Here is a 15,324-nt window from a genome sequence, read left to right as displayed (position 1 = left end):
CAAAGTACCTAAGGTACCTACCTACCTATCCACGTACAGTACTATGTATCCTACGTTCATGACCCCGTTCTCCGTGATAAGGGGTAGAATAGAAAAAAGGAACCAAATGTGATAGGTACTTACCTAGCTAAGGTAGGTATACAAAGTGATATTACAAGTTCGAACCGCCAGGGTCACATTCATCACTAAAATAAACTAATCGTACGAGTTATATATAGGGTTGTCTAAATGAATCCGTGGTATATTAAATCGAACGCCTTCTACCTTTTAACACCCCGCAAATTTTACTGGCTTTCGCCTAATGTTGTTACAAGTCTCCACACTCCGTCTAACTTCTTTCCCAGATCTTGCTGAACAATCCCACTTAGCTACGGGCAAGAATGTTATCAAAGGCGGGGATGAGAGTTTGTGCCAGCCAGAATGAGAATGTCAACTTAGGGCCGGTCATGAGGAGCTGTTAAGTGCCAATTAGTATTCACTCTAGACACAATTCACATTACAATATATCGGTAACTAAACATACCTTGGGGACAAGGCCCTTGAAGAAGCTGGAGAAGCCCTCGTTCTTGGCCATGTTGGACAGAATGCGGAAACCACTCTCGGGGTTCTCAAAGTTCCTGTTCTGGATTCTTGTCTTAATGACATCGAGCGGCGCCGAAACCACCAGCGAGGCCGATGATCCAGCGATGGATGCGACGAAGTTTTGGAACCACGTCGCCTTGTTGTAGTCCTCAAGCTTGAAGAGGAACTCTTTTGCAAATGCAGAACCGCCAAAGAGCTACAAGTTCATCACCCACTTAAGTCAGTAAAATACCTATCCTCCTGGGCGTGGTCCCCGGATATGTAGCATAAAAAAGACTGTGCATACCGCGAATGAACCAGGTGCGTTCCTGGCCGCAGTCCAGCCCCAGCCCCTGTAAAGCCCGAAGCCCTCGTCCTTAACAATGGCAAGTACACCTCGGCCGCGGAAAGCCTCAGGGTTTGTCTGCCTCTTGATCTTCAGAACATCGAGTGGAAGCAGAACGATCTCTCCGATGCCGATGAGACTGCCGGCCGTCGAGTGAAGAATAGCCTTGCCGGTCTTCTTGCCAAACGCATTCTCGAAGTCCTTTCCGAAGTTGGCTGTCAGGGCATCACGGGCGATCGGCTGCCCACCATACTTGTATATCCTCTGAAGAACCTTGTATCCAGCTGCGTATCCAAGACCAGGGAACAAGGAGAAGAATTTCTTGGAGACCGGCGCTGTCGCCTTCTCCTTGAATATGACGGAGTTGAGCTGAGTGATGTTTTGTACCTAAATTGGTGGTGTCAACCCAAAAGCGAACGTTCGGTCACGGCAAACTTGTAGGAATCAAGCATATCCTACCTTCGTCTCGTTGCTCATCAAGCGCTTGGCGATGGTGTCGACCTGTCATTCAGCTGTCAGTCGGTCTTCGCGTTGCTCCTGAACCAACTTCGCTGTTGGGTTTGCTTCAACGCACGGGATGAAAAAGCATCAACTCTGAAATTCCTGCAGAACCAGAACCGAGCAACCTCGCCAGGTTGGACTCCTTTTCACGACCAGCAGCAATCGGGGGAGACATTGTTGATTGAGGCTTATTAAAGCGTAGAAAATTGGAAAGATATAGGCGCTAAGAAGATATAACAAAGCTGGCAGTAGAATAATGAGCGTCGGATGTTAAGAATTGGCGATTCAGAAAGTAGACAAAGGATAGACTTGGTTGAAAGAACTTGAGTCCGTATCGGAGCAAGAGATCTCTTATCGCTGTGGAGCAAAAATTTTGTCAACGCCGATTCTCGAATTTGTACTTCGTAGGAAAGTTTTGATGGACCTTGCGACAGGGGGTCCTCCCTAGCTTGGGCGAATCAAAGCTCCCATTCGAAAGCTTGTTTTCCGGGCATTCAGGTGTGCTCACTTAGTACTGTAGTTGGTCCTTTGTTAGTGTTGGATTAATGTCTCGGGGGTCTGTATCTGCATGAAGCCTCTAACCTTGATGATAATTTTTGCTGGTATTTTAGGGATTGTGAGGATGTGTACCTACCTAGGTACCTAGGTACCTCTAGATAGTCTGGGGCTGGGAACACCAAGGGGAAACCATTCTGTAGCTCTGCCGCGCGTGATGCAAAGCACAAATCACGTTAGGTAAGAACAGTACGAATGGGTTTGGAGACCAAGTTCAATTATTTTTTTCACCAGATCCTCAGAAGTATCTTAGTCAAATGGCATTTTGTTGCTGCCAAAATTTGCTACATCGGTCAAAACTGCGTCTTTAACACAGGATCCATAATCTTATAAACGTGTAGAACTCCATTCTCAAGTTACGGGTATCAGTGAAGGCAAATATCAACACAAACGCCAATTCTATGTGCCAGAGAAGATCTTTAACCCTTCAGCATCCTCCCCCACAAGCCTCTCAAGCTTTAGTAATCCCGTAAGATCGAGATAATGTCGTCCAGCCGCATGACATGTGCCAGAATCTTGTCTTCGATACGTCGATACTGGTCGTAGCGGTCAAAATACTTCTTCTCCAGCGCTTCTTGTTCCCGACCCTTAATATCAGGCCGCTCAACGAAGCGCAAGACTTCGCGAGCATTTTGACGGTGTACCTCGCGCACTTGCAGACAACGGAGCATCGTCTTATAGGTGTTGTCCAGCAGCTGACTGAGTGATGACTCGGTATGGCAAAACCAGAGGAAGATTGTTGATTTGGCGTTTCTTGTGCTATCCTTAGGTACTTCCTGCACGTCGACAAAGCCATGCATTTGCATCTCAAGCATTATCTTGTGCACAGTTCCCTTGGACATCATGGCCTGGTTCGGTAAAGACTTCTCATCAACCTTGCCTCGCTTCCGCACTATGCGAATCAATCGCAGTGAGTGCCGCCCGACCGTACGCTCCAACACTGTGTCGAGCTCGGTTTCTTGGAGTCGACGGACAAGGGGCTCAAAGTCAACAGTCCACTGGCCGTTGCCACAGTGGCGAAGGAAGCCCTGACTGCTTTCGCACAAGAGGAGAAGGTGCTGCCTCATCTGAGATAGTCGACTTTCCTTGGGTTCTTTGAACTTGACTTTGCTTTCCTTCATCCCATTTGTGGTTGGTGGCGCGCTCTGCTGCCTGTGCAAGAGCTTGTCCAGCTCTTCGTCGTATTCGATTACGGAAATGCCGTTAGCCCCCCCGTCCTCATCGTCACTCATCTCCTCGTCGTCATTCTGCAGAAAAGGCTCAGCCGGTCTTGGACGTGATCTCCGAATCTTCTCCACAGCATGGTGGTCTAGCATATTTGCATCAACTTTGCCAATGCCTGAGCCGACATCAAGGGATGGACTCAACGAATCGAATATCTCGTTTGTCGTCACGTAGTTGCGTGTATCATCATCATTGGCGAAAGCGTCAATGATCGGGTGTTTTTGACAGCGTGATAATTTCTTGGTTAGTATCCTCAATAGCACCGTGTATATTTGCGCTGTCGTCTCTCCGATGGCGTCACAAGCAGCATCGGCCAGTCTCCTGTTCCGCACCTCCACCAGGAACTTCTCGTGGTTCACTCGAAGAACTGCATCAGGCTGAGATGTGAATTAGTTTTTTTTTTTTTTTTCATTTGTGACAACATAATGAATGGGTGCCAAAAACCGAAACTCACATCAAGTGGTGGTGCGCTGTACACGTCCTCAAAACCATTTGTGACATCGCCATCCCGTATCTTACGCCGCTTGGTGGACATGGGATTGTCCTCTAGCTTTCGTTTGAGCTTCTTTCCCTCTTCTCTGATCTCGCGCAGGCGTTCGGAGATCAATCTTTGGTAGCGCTCCTTCTCTCTTGTGCCCTTCACTCCCTGTGGAAACTCCTTCCTCTCGATGTCGGCCTGTACCTCGCCATGAACATCCTCGAAGCTCTGGAACATCTTGGAGTTCACCTGTACCAGCAACTCATCCTCAACCAGGCGACAGAGTATAGAGTTAAGATGATCCAAAGAGCTGACAAGAGGCATGTCCTTGACCTTGGACTTACTTGTCTCTTCGTCGTGATCATGTGCAAAGGGGTCCTCGCCGTCCACATTCATATTGACGCTCGTATCGCCATTTGTTGCGTGCTGTGCCGCCTGGTGCTTCTCAATCCTGACTCCGTAGGCATCTCGAAGGTCTCCGATCCGTGTGTTGCCCAGCACCATAATGCTCTGGATGACATCCTTCGCAGCCTCTCCATGCAGAGTGCCGACCAGGTCTGCAACCTTTCCCATGCGAATCAAGTTGTAGGCAGCGGCGGAATTGGCTTCGTATGCGGTAGGACCGGAGCCGGAAGAATAGTACAGCAGGTTGTGCTGAATCAGGACAGCGAGACCATGTCGGAGCTGACGCGACGTCAAAGACGTGTAGTGAACAAGCTGTGGCAGGGTCGACCGGCCTCGTATGAGGAGGGTTGAGAATATGCGCTGCACGCCGTTGTCAGCAAGCCACGAGCCATTAATAGAATCAACGCAGCGAAGGCGCAAAACAAGACCGAATCAAGTAATTGCGGCGTAGAGATTTGAAGCGCGTACCGATGGTAGTTCACCGTAGACATCGTCAATGACCAGAGAACATAGCTCTGCTAGATGCTTTGTCTGTTTGTAAAAAAAAGACATGGTTAAAGGTCAATCCCGAAAGCGAAAGCCGGGAACGTGGGATGCCTAGACTCACAACAAGCATGACGATCGCGTGGGCACAGCTTCACCAACACGGCTTCACCAATTTGCCAAAGGGTCCAGGGTCGAAGCACAGGTTTTGGCTTCTAGAGATCCTCTCACTATCTCTAGAGCTGCCACAGTTACTACCGTGGGGTCATTGAAAATATTATAGAGTGTAAGGATGCCCGACCAAATGCAACTCTTGTTATATGGGCCGAGAGGTAATGAACTTTTTTTTTTTTTTTCTTCCCTCTGACAATTGGGGTGGGTGACGATTCGAGATGGCGGGGGAGCCTTGGCTTGCGTTCTGGTATAAGCTCCACTCACCGAGTCAACCGGCAAAACCGAAGGAACAGGCTAGCTCTGAGTCGGCACTCTGCAGTCTGTACTGCTGCAGTAATGGCACAGCTCCATTGGTTCAGCCACACTGGATACCAGCCTCAGGCAGCCTCGAAAAGTGGCTCGACTCGGCGTCGAAAATTGCTCGGAACATCAATGATTGGACCTAGCTGCTGACATTGACCACAGTTCAATTGGAGGGCACCTTCCTACCTGGCTAGCCGTGGTGAAAGAAGCTTGCCGACTTCGCCAAAACCGACGAAAAAAATACAAAACCGCGAACAATTGTGTTTCCGAATCACACAACCACACTCCCCCTCTCTCGGTACAATGATCTCAAGATCTGCCATCAAGAGGGGAAGCCAGCTGGCCCTCCGTCGGCCAGTCTGCGCTCACGTCGCGCAGACCCGTGGCTTCGCATCACCAGCACCAGGAGCTACCGGCACGGGCTCGGCATCATACGAGCCTACCAGCATCGCCGGCCTCAAGGTTGCCTCCAAGGATGCTCATGGGCCCACGACCAAAATTGCTCTTGTGGTTAAGGCCGGTACCAGATATCAGCCTCAGCCCGGCCTGACTGTCGGTTTGGAAGAGTTTGCTTTCAAGGTAAGTTTTGCAGACATGACTTGATTGTACATGCTCTGCCTAGGCGCGCCTCAATGGATCCGAGACCAGGTGGTTGACCCAATTCAATTGACCATAGAATACGAACAAACGATCCGCGCTCCGCATTACTCGGGAGACTGAGCTTTTAGGCGGTCAATTGAAGGCTTACCACACACGCGAAGCCGTCGTCTTGGAGGCTGCATTCCTCAGGGATGACCTCCCCTACTTCGTCGAGCTGCTCGGAGAGGTTGCAAATGAAACGAGGTACACCAGTACGTGACGGATCCGGACCATTCGACAAAAGAACATGCTGTGGGCGTACTAACATTAGATGCAATTCAATAGCCCATGAGCTTCACGAGGAGGTTGAGCAGACGATCCACCTGGCCCAGGAAAAGCTTGCACACGATTCTCTGGCTCAGGCAGTGGATGGAGCACACGCCGTTGCTTTCCACACCGGCCTGGGCGCACCAGTCCTCCCGTCCACCTCGACTCCTCTTTCCAAGTACATGAACGAGCACTCCGTCGCCGCGTTTGCTGGCGCCGCCTACACCAAGTCCAATGTCGCTCTGGTTGCCGATGGAGCGTCTCAGAGTGGTCTGCAACAGTGGGTTGACTCCTTTTTCAAGGATCTCCCCAGCCAGTCCTCAAGCGAGATCTCGCTTCTGAGCAACAAGTCGACTTACCACGGTGGCGAGCACCGTGCTGAACTCCCCGGCAAGAGCTCCTACGTGATTGCTTTCCCCAGCGCTAGCATCGCTGAGTCCAAGCCCGAGATCGCAGTGATTGAGGCTCTTCTGGGCGGTAACCCTAGCCTCTCGTGGTCCACCGGCTTTACTCTTCTTTCGAAGGCGGCCGCGAACGCCCCTGGTGCCAACGCTGTGGCCAAGAACCTGTCCTACTCGGATGCCGGTCTCTTGACCATCCAGATCACTGGCGCTGCCCCCGCCGTCCGCAAGCTTGCCGAGGAGTCGGTCAAGGCGCTCAAGGCCATTGCCGAGGGTGGTGTTGCCCAGGAGGACCTGACAAAGGCCATTGCCAAGGCCAAGTTCAACGCGCTTACTGCCCACGAACTCACTGGAGCTGGCATCGTGGCTGCTGGTACTAGTATCATACACGGCGCTGAGCTGTTCCAGGCTGCCCAGACTATCAAGAACCTGGAGACAGTAACGGCGGAGAAGATCAAGACTGTAAGTTATTGGAATCATTTTTCTATCTTTGTTGTATGGTTGCATGCGTACACGGGATTGCTAACAAGATCAACCCAACAATAGGCTGCCAAAGCTATCATCGACGGCAAGGCGTCTGTATCAGCCGTTGGTGATTTGCACGTTCTGCCATTCGCTGCTGATCTGGGGCTGAAGGTATAAGAATTTTGTAGAAGGGGGAAGGGTGTGGAATGTATTAACAGTTTCTTCTACGCCACACGGCGAGTCCTTGTGCATATAGTGAAACCACCTGTTAGACAAAAAGACCTGCTAGTTTACCACTGCGTTGAGAGCCAGTTCTTATATACGGCTCAAGACGTCCCAACAGATACGGGAACACATCCGAAATCTCATAGAGTCATAATCTAACTTTCCATGCAATTCAATTTGAACGAATCGGCAATGAGAATTCATGCTTTGACAAATGAATTAGCTACAGAAAGAAAGATCTAGAAAACTTTTGTATTTAGAGAAGCCTATTTACTTGGTTCATCAGGTAAATATGATTGCACGATGTTCGTCCAAAAATTGACAAGGATTGCTATGGGAATTCTGAGCACGTGACTTGAGGCATGCCAACTTCGGGCCGTGCAGGGAAGTTTCTTGATGGGTTCCGAGCTTTAGAGCATCTCAATTTCTCCCGTAGACCAATACACGACGGACAACCTCTGAACACTGCAGTTCAATTCCCGCCCACCCGACAAAAGACATCAATCACGAGCTTCAAAATGACTTTCGCGTGGAAAGCCGCTGGCATTACGTGAGTGTCTCTTATTCAATTGAAGGATTTGCCCCCGGATCGAAGCTTCGATCACCGAGACCCAGCTGCGGCTAACGCGACGCCCTGTTTTTTGCGACAATCCACCAACAGCTACAACCGCTACCTGGCCATTGCAGGCCGCGCGGTTCGCCGCAGCCTGAAGGAGGATAAGAGAATTGCTGCCGAGCGCCGCGGCGAGATGGAGTTGCGGTTCGCCAAGTGGAACGTAAGTCACTCTGGAGCGCTTACCGAAGGATTGGCCTTTCTATGTTGTGACGGAGACAGTAAAAGGGTTTCCTTTGGCTGACGCTAATCTTGCGAAAACCGAAAACAGAACGGCAAGCAGGGTGAGGTCCAGAACCTTGCCGAGGCCAACAACGCCGCGGCCGCTGGCTCGAGCTCGTCATAAGCATGTGCTATAGATGGGATAGAGGAGAGAGAGGGGGGAGGCCTGGCGATGTGGTGACGGAGTTGCTGCATCGGGCGGTAATCGAGCGAGGTGGCCGCTGAGCATCGCGAAAGAGCTGTATTATCAAACCCATTGAGTTTGAATGCCAACGATAGATATTGAAGACTATCTAACAAGCTCTTCAGGGTGATGCAAGCATTTGCTGCGCGCGGTGCTCGATAAAAGTCCACTGGATGTCTTGATGCCTCTTTTTTTTCTTCTTCTTTTTTTTTCTATTCTCAACGCCATGCAAAGCGATATCATTCGTTGTAGATGCAAACTCTTGATCTCATGTAAAGTATATTCAAATATGGTATATGGTTGTCACTGGCGCCAGTACCTAGGTGCGGAGCAAGGAGACTTGAGGCTGGTGCGGATGATGCCGTGGCACTGCACAGGCTACCTGCGGGCTCTCGAGCCACAACAATGGCCGCAGCACCTGCCGAGTCTCCGGACCCCCTCAATGCCCGCCTGAGGGGTGCGCGTTTGCGACTGCTGCTGACCCCAAGGACTTTCCACCTACCTTGGATATAGTAAAATGGCTGTGTTGTTTGTCATTATTTATCTCGTTTGCATATTCTGGATTATGACACCTTGTTGTAGCAAAATTTAACCTAGCAAGCTCGCCGCTAATCGGTCCGTGATTCGTGGGTGTTTCTATAGTGCACCTTTCACAGAATGAGAAAAAAAAAAAGAAAAAAAAAGCCAACGTTGAATTGAGCGCCTCGAACAAAACTCCATCTCAGAAGGCCGCCGTAATCGCCGCATCGCATCATCAAGGGCCCGATCCCAGACTCTCGAGACAAGGTTTCTCCTACATTATCAGCATCATAACTACTAGTGCAATCCTTCTGAGCCAAGGCAGCTAGCTTTCTGTCATCTGAAAATTTCCTAGTCCTTTATCAATTATTTTCACCATTTTTGATTGCCTATTTACGTCACTTGATCTAAAAGGCGTCCGCGGAGTACGGTCCTTGCCTTGGCTTGATCTGATTCTGCTCGCTTGTAAGAGAACACTCTCTACTCTCCCTTTGATTTCTCTGGCTATTTTATTTGGCGGCTGTAGAACAATATTCAACCCGTGATGCGACTAGATCTAACTTTGCCGCTTAGGTATCTCCCACCATGTCACTTTTTAGCGGTGGGTTCCTTGGAGGGCAGGATACCGGGGAGGGGAACGGTGATGGTGCCGTGTCCAATGGTCTCTCCGGCCTATCCATTGCGGGGGATCGGAAGCCAGCGGCTTCGCCCACCGTAACCAGCCAGGGCGTCATTTCCTTCGATATCACAGAGAGGTTTACCAATGCAGCCAAAGGTCCGTTTTGTTTGTTTGATTTTGTTTGTTGGTCTTTTTGTATGCGCCTGGCAAGAGACACGCAGTGCTTCCGTTGACGACCCGCACCCCTCACCTGTACTCATACCGAATACTGATGCTCGTATTTTGGGGCAGCTCTCAAACCGGGCGGATTAGTCAAGGATGGTTACTTTACGCTTTTCGAGTCCGTCGGGGCTCTCGAGGTGAGAGGAACAACTCAATTTATCCAGGTTCAAAAAAGCTGCCCCTCATCAGCCTACTGACTGTGTTACTGGTGTCTTGTCACTCCTCCAATGTCCACCTTAGATTATGGACCCCAAAATGGACAGCGGTTGTTTGGCAGATGGCGAATCCCTTGACCCTGACTACGATGTCACGAGGCCTCTTCTTCCTACAGAAGTTATTGGTATCATCGACCAGCTCCTATGCCATGAGGTGAGCAGAAGCCAAGAAGAGAATGTCTGTCTGCCCTGTAAACGCTTGCTAAAGTAATAATGGACGTCGCTACTTTAAGATGTCATGGCATTCTGGTTATCCCCTCTCGCAAACCATCCTCACCAGTGTTCACATCACCAGGATGATGGACCCAACACCTCAAACGATTGATGAAGCTCATTTTATTCGCCGATGTGACTTCAACAGCTCGGAAACTAGCAATGGCAATGACAGCGAACTGGACGCCGCAATGCATACCGTTCTGCGCGCATACTGTCTGGGGCTTTTAAAGACATGCTGGTATGTCAACGAGCAAATCAAAAGCGAGCATTACTACGAGGTAAGGATAACTTCCAATTCACACCTGTGCCCCCTTTTCTTCTTTTGCGATATCTTTGGTTGTTGACATATTAGAGCCTGGGGTAGGAGGAGGACTTTGTGACAAATACATACAACCAAAGCCTGCTAGACAACATTAGTAGAGAGGAGATACGGGATAACATACAGGATGCCCGGTCTCTAGTTCGTCGACTACAGAATTTCTTGACCATGGACATCATCGAGGCGCTCGACTATCGTCTAGAGCTGCGGTATGCCATTCTCCGTGCCATCGAGCTCACGGGTCTGCGCAGCAATCCCGACTCGATCAAAATGCCCTGGGTAGAGCTCAAGGCTGTCTTGGAGCAGGTCAACTCTTCCCACTACCTTGGACAACCCGTTCCAGATGCCTTCAGCCCAAAGCTGCAGCGACGCTTGGCTAGTACGATGCCACCACGGCCGATCGTGGAGCTCGAATTCTTGCAAGCATACGACATGTGGACTGCATTCGTCGCCGATGGTTTGGAGATTATACAAGTGCTCAACTATCACGACTCCCAGACTCTGCTTGTAAGCCATCCCATTTCACCAGTATTTCTGATTACATGTTGTATATTGGCTCTCACTCAGGGGATATTGACTCTTTGTTATTTTCGTCGCCCCTCGATAGAACTTTGTGTTTTGGTTTCAGGCCAAGAAGCCACAGCCCATAGTCTTCATTCGCACGCTCCTAGAGAGCTACATATTCAAGGACCAAATCATCCTGGGTACCAGGAGTATCCGGCAGCTGATGGATGATGACTTCTCCCTGGTGGTCATGCCGTGCAGCCTACTCCTCGATCCGCAAAACGACTCGATTGAGATACCGCACGACCCTCGCTATGCAATCTCATACCAGATGGAGGTGTTCCGGCAGCGAGCCGCCCAGCACTACCTTGAAATATTCCAGTCTCTATGCCAAAATCGCTGCCGCGCACGGCGAAATATGTGCCATCTTATAAACGAGTTGGACCTGGTACAGATTGACGCCGAAGAGGTCGATCAGCTGCTGAGAATAGCCGCGGAAGAGCATCCACTTAAGCAGCAGACGCGGCTAGATCCCACAGACCCCAACTCGACCTCAAACGCCCTCCCTCTGTCATCATGGGTGTATCTCTATAAGCTCCGGTTGATGGAATGGATCGTCCAACTCGGCTTTGAGCTCTCCCTATATGCCCCCGACGAGATGGGAGGCATGTACTGGTACTTGACGTATCTGGCACAAAAGCGGATACATCACCTCGAACGCATCAAAAAGTTCACTCTTCTTAGCATGCACGAGCTGCGCTTGAGACACAAATCGAGCAAGAAGGGCACCGAGGACCTCAGTGACCTGCCACCAGAACAGGAGGCTTTACTCACGCGATCCCTATCTTACCTACGCAACGCAATGATCGACGCCGCCGTGACCATGGAGCTGGCGACGGCGCTGCACTGCCTGTACACGGCGCTGTACCGGCTCGAACTCATCCGGCCCGCCCCGCCAAACAGCTTTAGCAACGACGAGCTGCGGTACGAGGTGCGCATGAAGCCGTTCACGGGCATAGGGCTGCCCGAGCTGCCTTCGTACGAGCTCTACTCCCGGCAGTCCACGCTGAGGCACCTCGCCACGACGACCAAGGTGTTGGACATGGCGGACAAGGCTGTCGCCAGCGCACGCAAGGCGTATGAGCACGTCGTCAAGTTCACCGAGAAGGAGGCGTTTGCGGTTGGGCCGACGCACCAGCGCTGGTCAGCCGGCACCAAGAGCTGCATCAAGTCTTGCATCGTGACGGGGATAGCCATCAAGAGCCTGAGACAGACCGGCGGGTCGTTGCGTGCCGAGGTGCCACTTCCAGACGAGTGCTATAATCGATGGTGGATTGTGCCCAAGGTCAGTGCTGACAAACCAGAGTGATTTGTGCTCAGCCGGCCATGGACGGACAGGCTTTAGCTAGGACCCAAAACTACAGACTACCGAGCAATGGAATCTATTCAGCATCAGATATAGGACTGAGCTCGCTTGGAAGCGCACATATAGCCTAGGTCATAATAATCGCCAGCGTGTCTTATACTTGTTATGTAGTAGTTCCTTGTCACTGAATGCAGCTAGTGGTACCATGATTCATTTTACAGTATTGGAAGGTGCCATGCGAGTGAATCAGTATTTGCCTCAGCATATCTACTACTGTCCCCGAGCCTCTTTCCCGAGGGCCTCGAGGGCCTGCTCGTACTCGGCTATCCTGGCCTCACCAAAGTCTCCCGGTGGTCCCTTCTTCAAATCTTCCCCTGTCCTTCTCCCGGAGACCTTGACCGTCTCCACCTTGTTTGATCTGTGAATGCCTACGTGATCCTCATATCTGCCAGCCGCCGGGACGCCTGGTTTGCTCTTGGAAGAGGCAATCTCTGCAAAGAACCAACCGGCCTCGGTCTTGGTGAAGAATGTCCACGCACGACCGGCCCTACCAGCACGAGCGGTACGGCCCACGCGGTGAACATATGTCCTGACGCTCGGTGGCATGTCGTAGTTGACTACGTGGTCGAGATTGGGAAGATCCAGACCACGAGCAACGAGGTCAGAAGCTACAAGTATTCGCAGCTTGCCAGACTTGTACTGGTTGATCACCTTCTTCCTCTCCGAGGTGCGCGTAGTCGACGTTAGCGTGCCGATGCAAGACGCCACTTGACGGGGTGCAATTATCTCCAGAAGGCGTGATAACCGCAAAGCTGATTCGTTAGACTTTGTGAAGATCAAAACACTATCTATGGCGGAGTCTTCGACAGGAGGCTTGGAGGCGCTTCGTTTTCCAGACTCAGCTTCAGAGTCGGAATCGCTGTCAGATTCAGAGTCGGAGGTTGCATCTGATGACGTATCAGAATCGTCTGAAGACGAAGTGTCGGATCCATTATCGTTCACGACTTGTTTGGTAGGTGACCTTGACCGAACGTGATCGCTGCTCAACAGATCAACCAAATACATGGGTTTCTGTTCAGGGTCTCGAACCTTGATCGCGAATTCGAGAAGCTGACTAGGGAGCGCAAGCTCGTAAGACGATGCCTCTGCAGAGACGCCGGCGATATCCGTTGTAGGTCCAGAGGCTGATGTTGGTACAGCAGTAACACTCTCGAGAACAATCATCTCAGGCCGCCGCAGGTTCAGCTTGTTGAGCAGGCTGACATTACGTGTCATTGTAGCACTGAGAATGACCTTGCGGACACCCGACTTGTTCTGGAACATAAAGTCTCGACAGCCCGGCTTATTTGTTGACAATTTCTCCATGACGACATCGAGCCATTGCTGGTAGCTCTGCTCCAGCAACTTGTCTGCCTCGTCAACTACCAGCCAGCGTACATAATCAAGATTGAACCCAGGGGTGCGTTCAATATGTTCTACCAGCCTGCCGGGAGTGCAGATAAGTATGTCAACCTTGGAGACGAGATGATCGACATGGTTGACAAGCGGCAAAGGCGTCTCTGCCAATTCGAACATATCAAATGATGGGTCATCAATATCCTGTTTCCTGACGTTCTCCCACTGGCGCGATTGAACCAGACGTGCATAACCCTCGGGATCATACCGTCGGTCTTTATCCATCAGTTTCTCTTGCTCTTTCTTGAAGGCTTGGTTTCCAACAGCGGTGCCAATCCTGACAGTCTTTCGATTGGGCTGGCGGGCATAGGCAGCGGCGCAAATGTTGCAGACTTCGTGGACCTGCTGCACCAGTTCACGCGTCGGGACGACAATCAGAGCCCTGAGCTTTGTAACTGCACCCAAGCTGATGTCTCGTATCATGGGAAGAACATAAGCCAATGTCTTGCCTGACCCTGTAGCTGCAGAAATCACAAGATCGCCCTGCCTGTCCGGTCTTGGTAGTAGCCTGGGAATTGCTGCCGTCTGGACTGCAAAAGCACCCGGGTATCCCTTCAAAGCTAGTTGGCTGGCAATCTCTGGGGAGATGCCCAGTTCTGGCCTCAGACCCAGACTCGCCCATTCGGCTTGGGTCCCCGACGAGACGTATAAGGGACTTTGCAGCCACAGCGGTAGCGTGTCATAAGTCAACTCAACTTGACTAGCCACTGCAGGAACTGGCTGGGGAAGAGGCTTGAGGCCATGAACCTCGGCTGCTTCTTGGTCTAGTTGCAGTTGTTCAAGAGGTTGGGTCGGAAGGTCTTCGGTGGCAGGTTTGCCACCACCCTGGGCATCTGTGGGTAATTTTGCTGCTTTCCTTAAAGATGTATCCTTCTTCTTGAGAATGGACTTGTGCCTCGTCGCGGCTGCAACTTCATCAGGCGGTTGATCCATTACACGCTCTTCATCAACATCCTTCATCTCAACATCTCCCTTGAACCTCTTCTTCTTTTTCCTCTTATCGTCTGGGGTTGCTGAAGCGAGCTCGACGGCCAAGTCAATGTTGGTGGGAAGTTGTCCGCTTTCATCAAGACCATTATTAGATTTTGGTGTCTTCAACGCCGATTTGAGAGGTGTGGCAGCGGCTTCTGTTTCCGCTGCACTTTGAGATCCCTTTTTTTCGGCGTCGTCCAACTTCGAAACTACTGGATCCGGCCCATCATGGGCAAATTTTGACTTTCTGGACTTCTTTTTTTGCCGGATGTCTTCAGGCGATGGAGACTCTATCTTTGCCCTCTTCCTCCTCGGCTCGTCCTCATTTTCCCTGGTCTCTGCCTCTGTCGACTTGACAGTTTTTGTAGAAGTAGTAGTCTTTGGAACCTGGTCATGGTCATCAAAGACAATTTTCCGAGGTTGACTTATGGCGGAAGACTGAACGGCGGAAGCTGGTGCCGGCGAGGCGGGAGCGGGTGGCTCGACTTTAGCCGCGCCTGCCTTTGGTGGCGGTACGTATCTGTTGTAGAACATATTGCGCCTTTGTCCTTCTTCCTAAAAACTGGCCTTGGTTGGGGGGATCAATTAGAGAGTGGTCAGCGCATTTAATCGCCGAGACTAAGTACTAGGAGTAGTAAGGTTTCTCCGGTTGCCAATGGCACAAGAACTTCTTCAAGACCCCGTCAAATAGGTCGGCACCTTGGCTTTGGCATGGATGCCTTTACTGTCGCATACCTCCTCGGCTCCTCCTAGCTGAATCCAAATTTTGGGCGGGGCCGACTTTGCGCCGTGCGTCACCGCCCCCCCCCCCCAAAAAAAAAAAAAAAAAAAAAAAAAAAAAAAAAAAAAAAGCGAGTAATATCTTATCGTG

General features: G+C 50.9%; 6 protein-coding genes across 6 annotated transcripts; 3 read left to right on the top strand and 3 right to left on the bottom strand.

Annotated features, from left to right (window-relative positions):
* Positions 1-149: 149 nt before the first annotated feature.
* On the bottom strand, positions 150-1,733 carry MGG_03224 (uncharacterized protein). Its single transcript, XM_003716707.1, has 5 exons — positions 1,482-1,733; positions 1,367-1,408; positions 869-1,294; positions 524-778; positions 150-454 (listed from the first exon to the last, which is right to left on the bottom strand). Exons 1-5 carry the CDS (start codon positions 1,581-1,583, stop codon positions 365-367), a joined length of 915 nt encoding a protein of 304 aa, XP_003716755.1. The 5' UTR covers positions 1,584-1,733; the 3' UTR covers positions 150-364.
* A 426-nt stretch (positions 1,734-2,159) lies between these two features.
* MGG_03225 (uncharacterized protein) lies at positions 2,160-4,912 on the bottom strand. The gene is made up of 4 exons (XM_003716706.1): positions 4,678-4,912; positions 4,539-4,601; positions 3,642-4,430; positions 2,160-3,564 (listed from the first exon to the last, which is right to left on the bottom strand). The coding sequence occupies exons 1-4, from the start codon at positions 4,684-4,686 to the stop codon at positions 2,422-2,424; spliced, it is 2,004 nt and encodes a 667-aa protein (XP_003716754.1). The 5' UTR covers positions 4,687-4,912; the 3' UTR covers positions 2,160-2,421.
* A 219-nt stretch (positions 4,913-5,131) lies between these two features.
* On the top strand, positions 5,132-7,364 carry MGG_03226 (cytochrome b-c1 complex subunit 2). The gene is made up of 4 exons (XM_003716705.1): positions 5,132-5,609; positions 5,707-5,881; positions 5,955-6,799; positions 6,884-7,364. The coding sequence occupies exons 1-4, from the start codon at positions 5,334-5,336 to the stop codon at positions 6,977-6,979; spliced, it is 1,392 nt and encodes a 463-aa protein (XP_003716753.1). The 5' UTR covers positions 5,132-5,333; the 3' UTR covers positions 6,980-7,364.
* Positions 7,365-7,414: 50 nt separating this feature from the next.
* Positions 7,415-8,181, top strand: MGG_03227 (uncharacterized protein). Its single transcript, XM_003716704.1, has 3 exons — positions 7,415-7,577; positions 7,689-7,803; positions 7,912-8,181. The coding sequence occupies exons 1-3, from the start codon at positions 7,546-7,548 to the stop codon at positions 7,984-7,986; spliced, it is 222 nt and encodes a 73-aa protein (XP_003716752.1). The 5' UTR covers positions 7,415-7,545; the 3' UTR covers positions 7,987-8,181.
* Positions 8,182-8,539: 358 nt separating this feature from the next.
* Positions 8,540-12,249, top strand: MGG_03228 (uncharacterized protein). Its single transcript, XM_003716703.1, has 7 exons — positions 8,540-9,030; positions 9,139-9,340; positions 9,476-9,543; positions 9,647-9,775; positions 9,855-10,115; positions 10,202-10,663; positions 10,764-12,249. The coding sequence occupies exons 2-7, from the start codon at positions 9,151-9,153 to the stop codon at positions 12,027-12,029; spliced, it is 2,376 nt and encodes a 791-aa protein (XP_003716751.1). The 5' UTR covers positions 8,540-9,030; positions 9,139-9,150; the 3' UTR covers positions 12,030-12,249.
* On the bottom strand, positions 12,129-15,234 carry MGG_03229 (ATP-dependent RNA helicase dbp6). The gene has a single exon (XM_003716702.1). The coding sequence runs from the start codon at positions 14,985-14,987 to the stop codon at positions 12,297-12,299; it is 2,691 nt and encodes an 896-aa protein (XP_003716750.1). The 5' UTR covers positions 14,988-15,234; the 3' UTR covers positions 12,129-12,296.
* Positions 15,235-15,324: the final 90 nt, after the last annotated feature.

Source organism: Pyricularia oryzae, chromosome 4 (assembly GCF_000002495.2).
Source record: "Pyricularia oryzae 70-15 chromosome 4, whole genome shotgun sequence".
NCBI classification, from domain to species: domain Eukaryota; kingdom Fungi; phylum Ascomycota; class Sordariomycetes; order Magnaporthales; family Pyriculariaceae; genus Pyricularia; species Pyricularia oryzae.
This window is presented reverse-complemented; position numbering and strand designations above follow the sequence as displayed.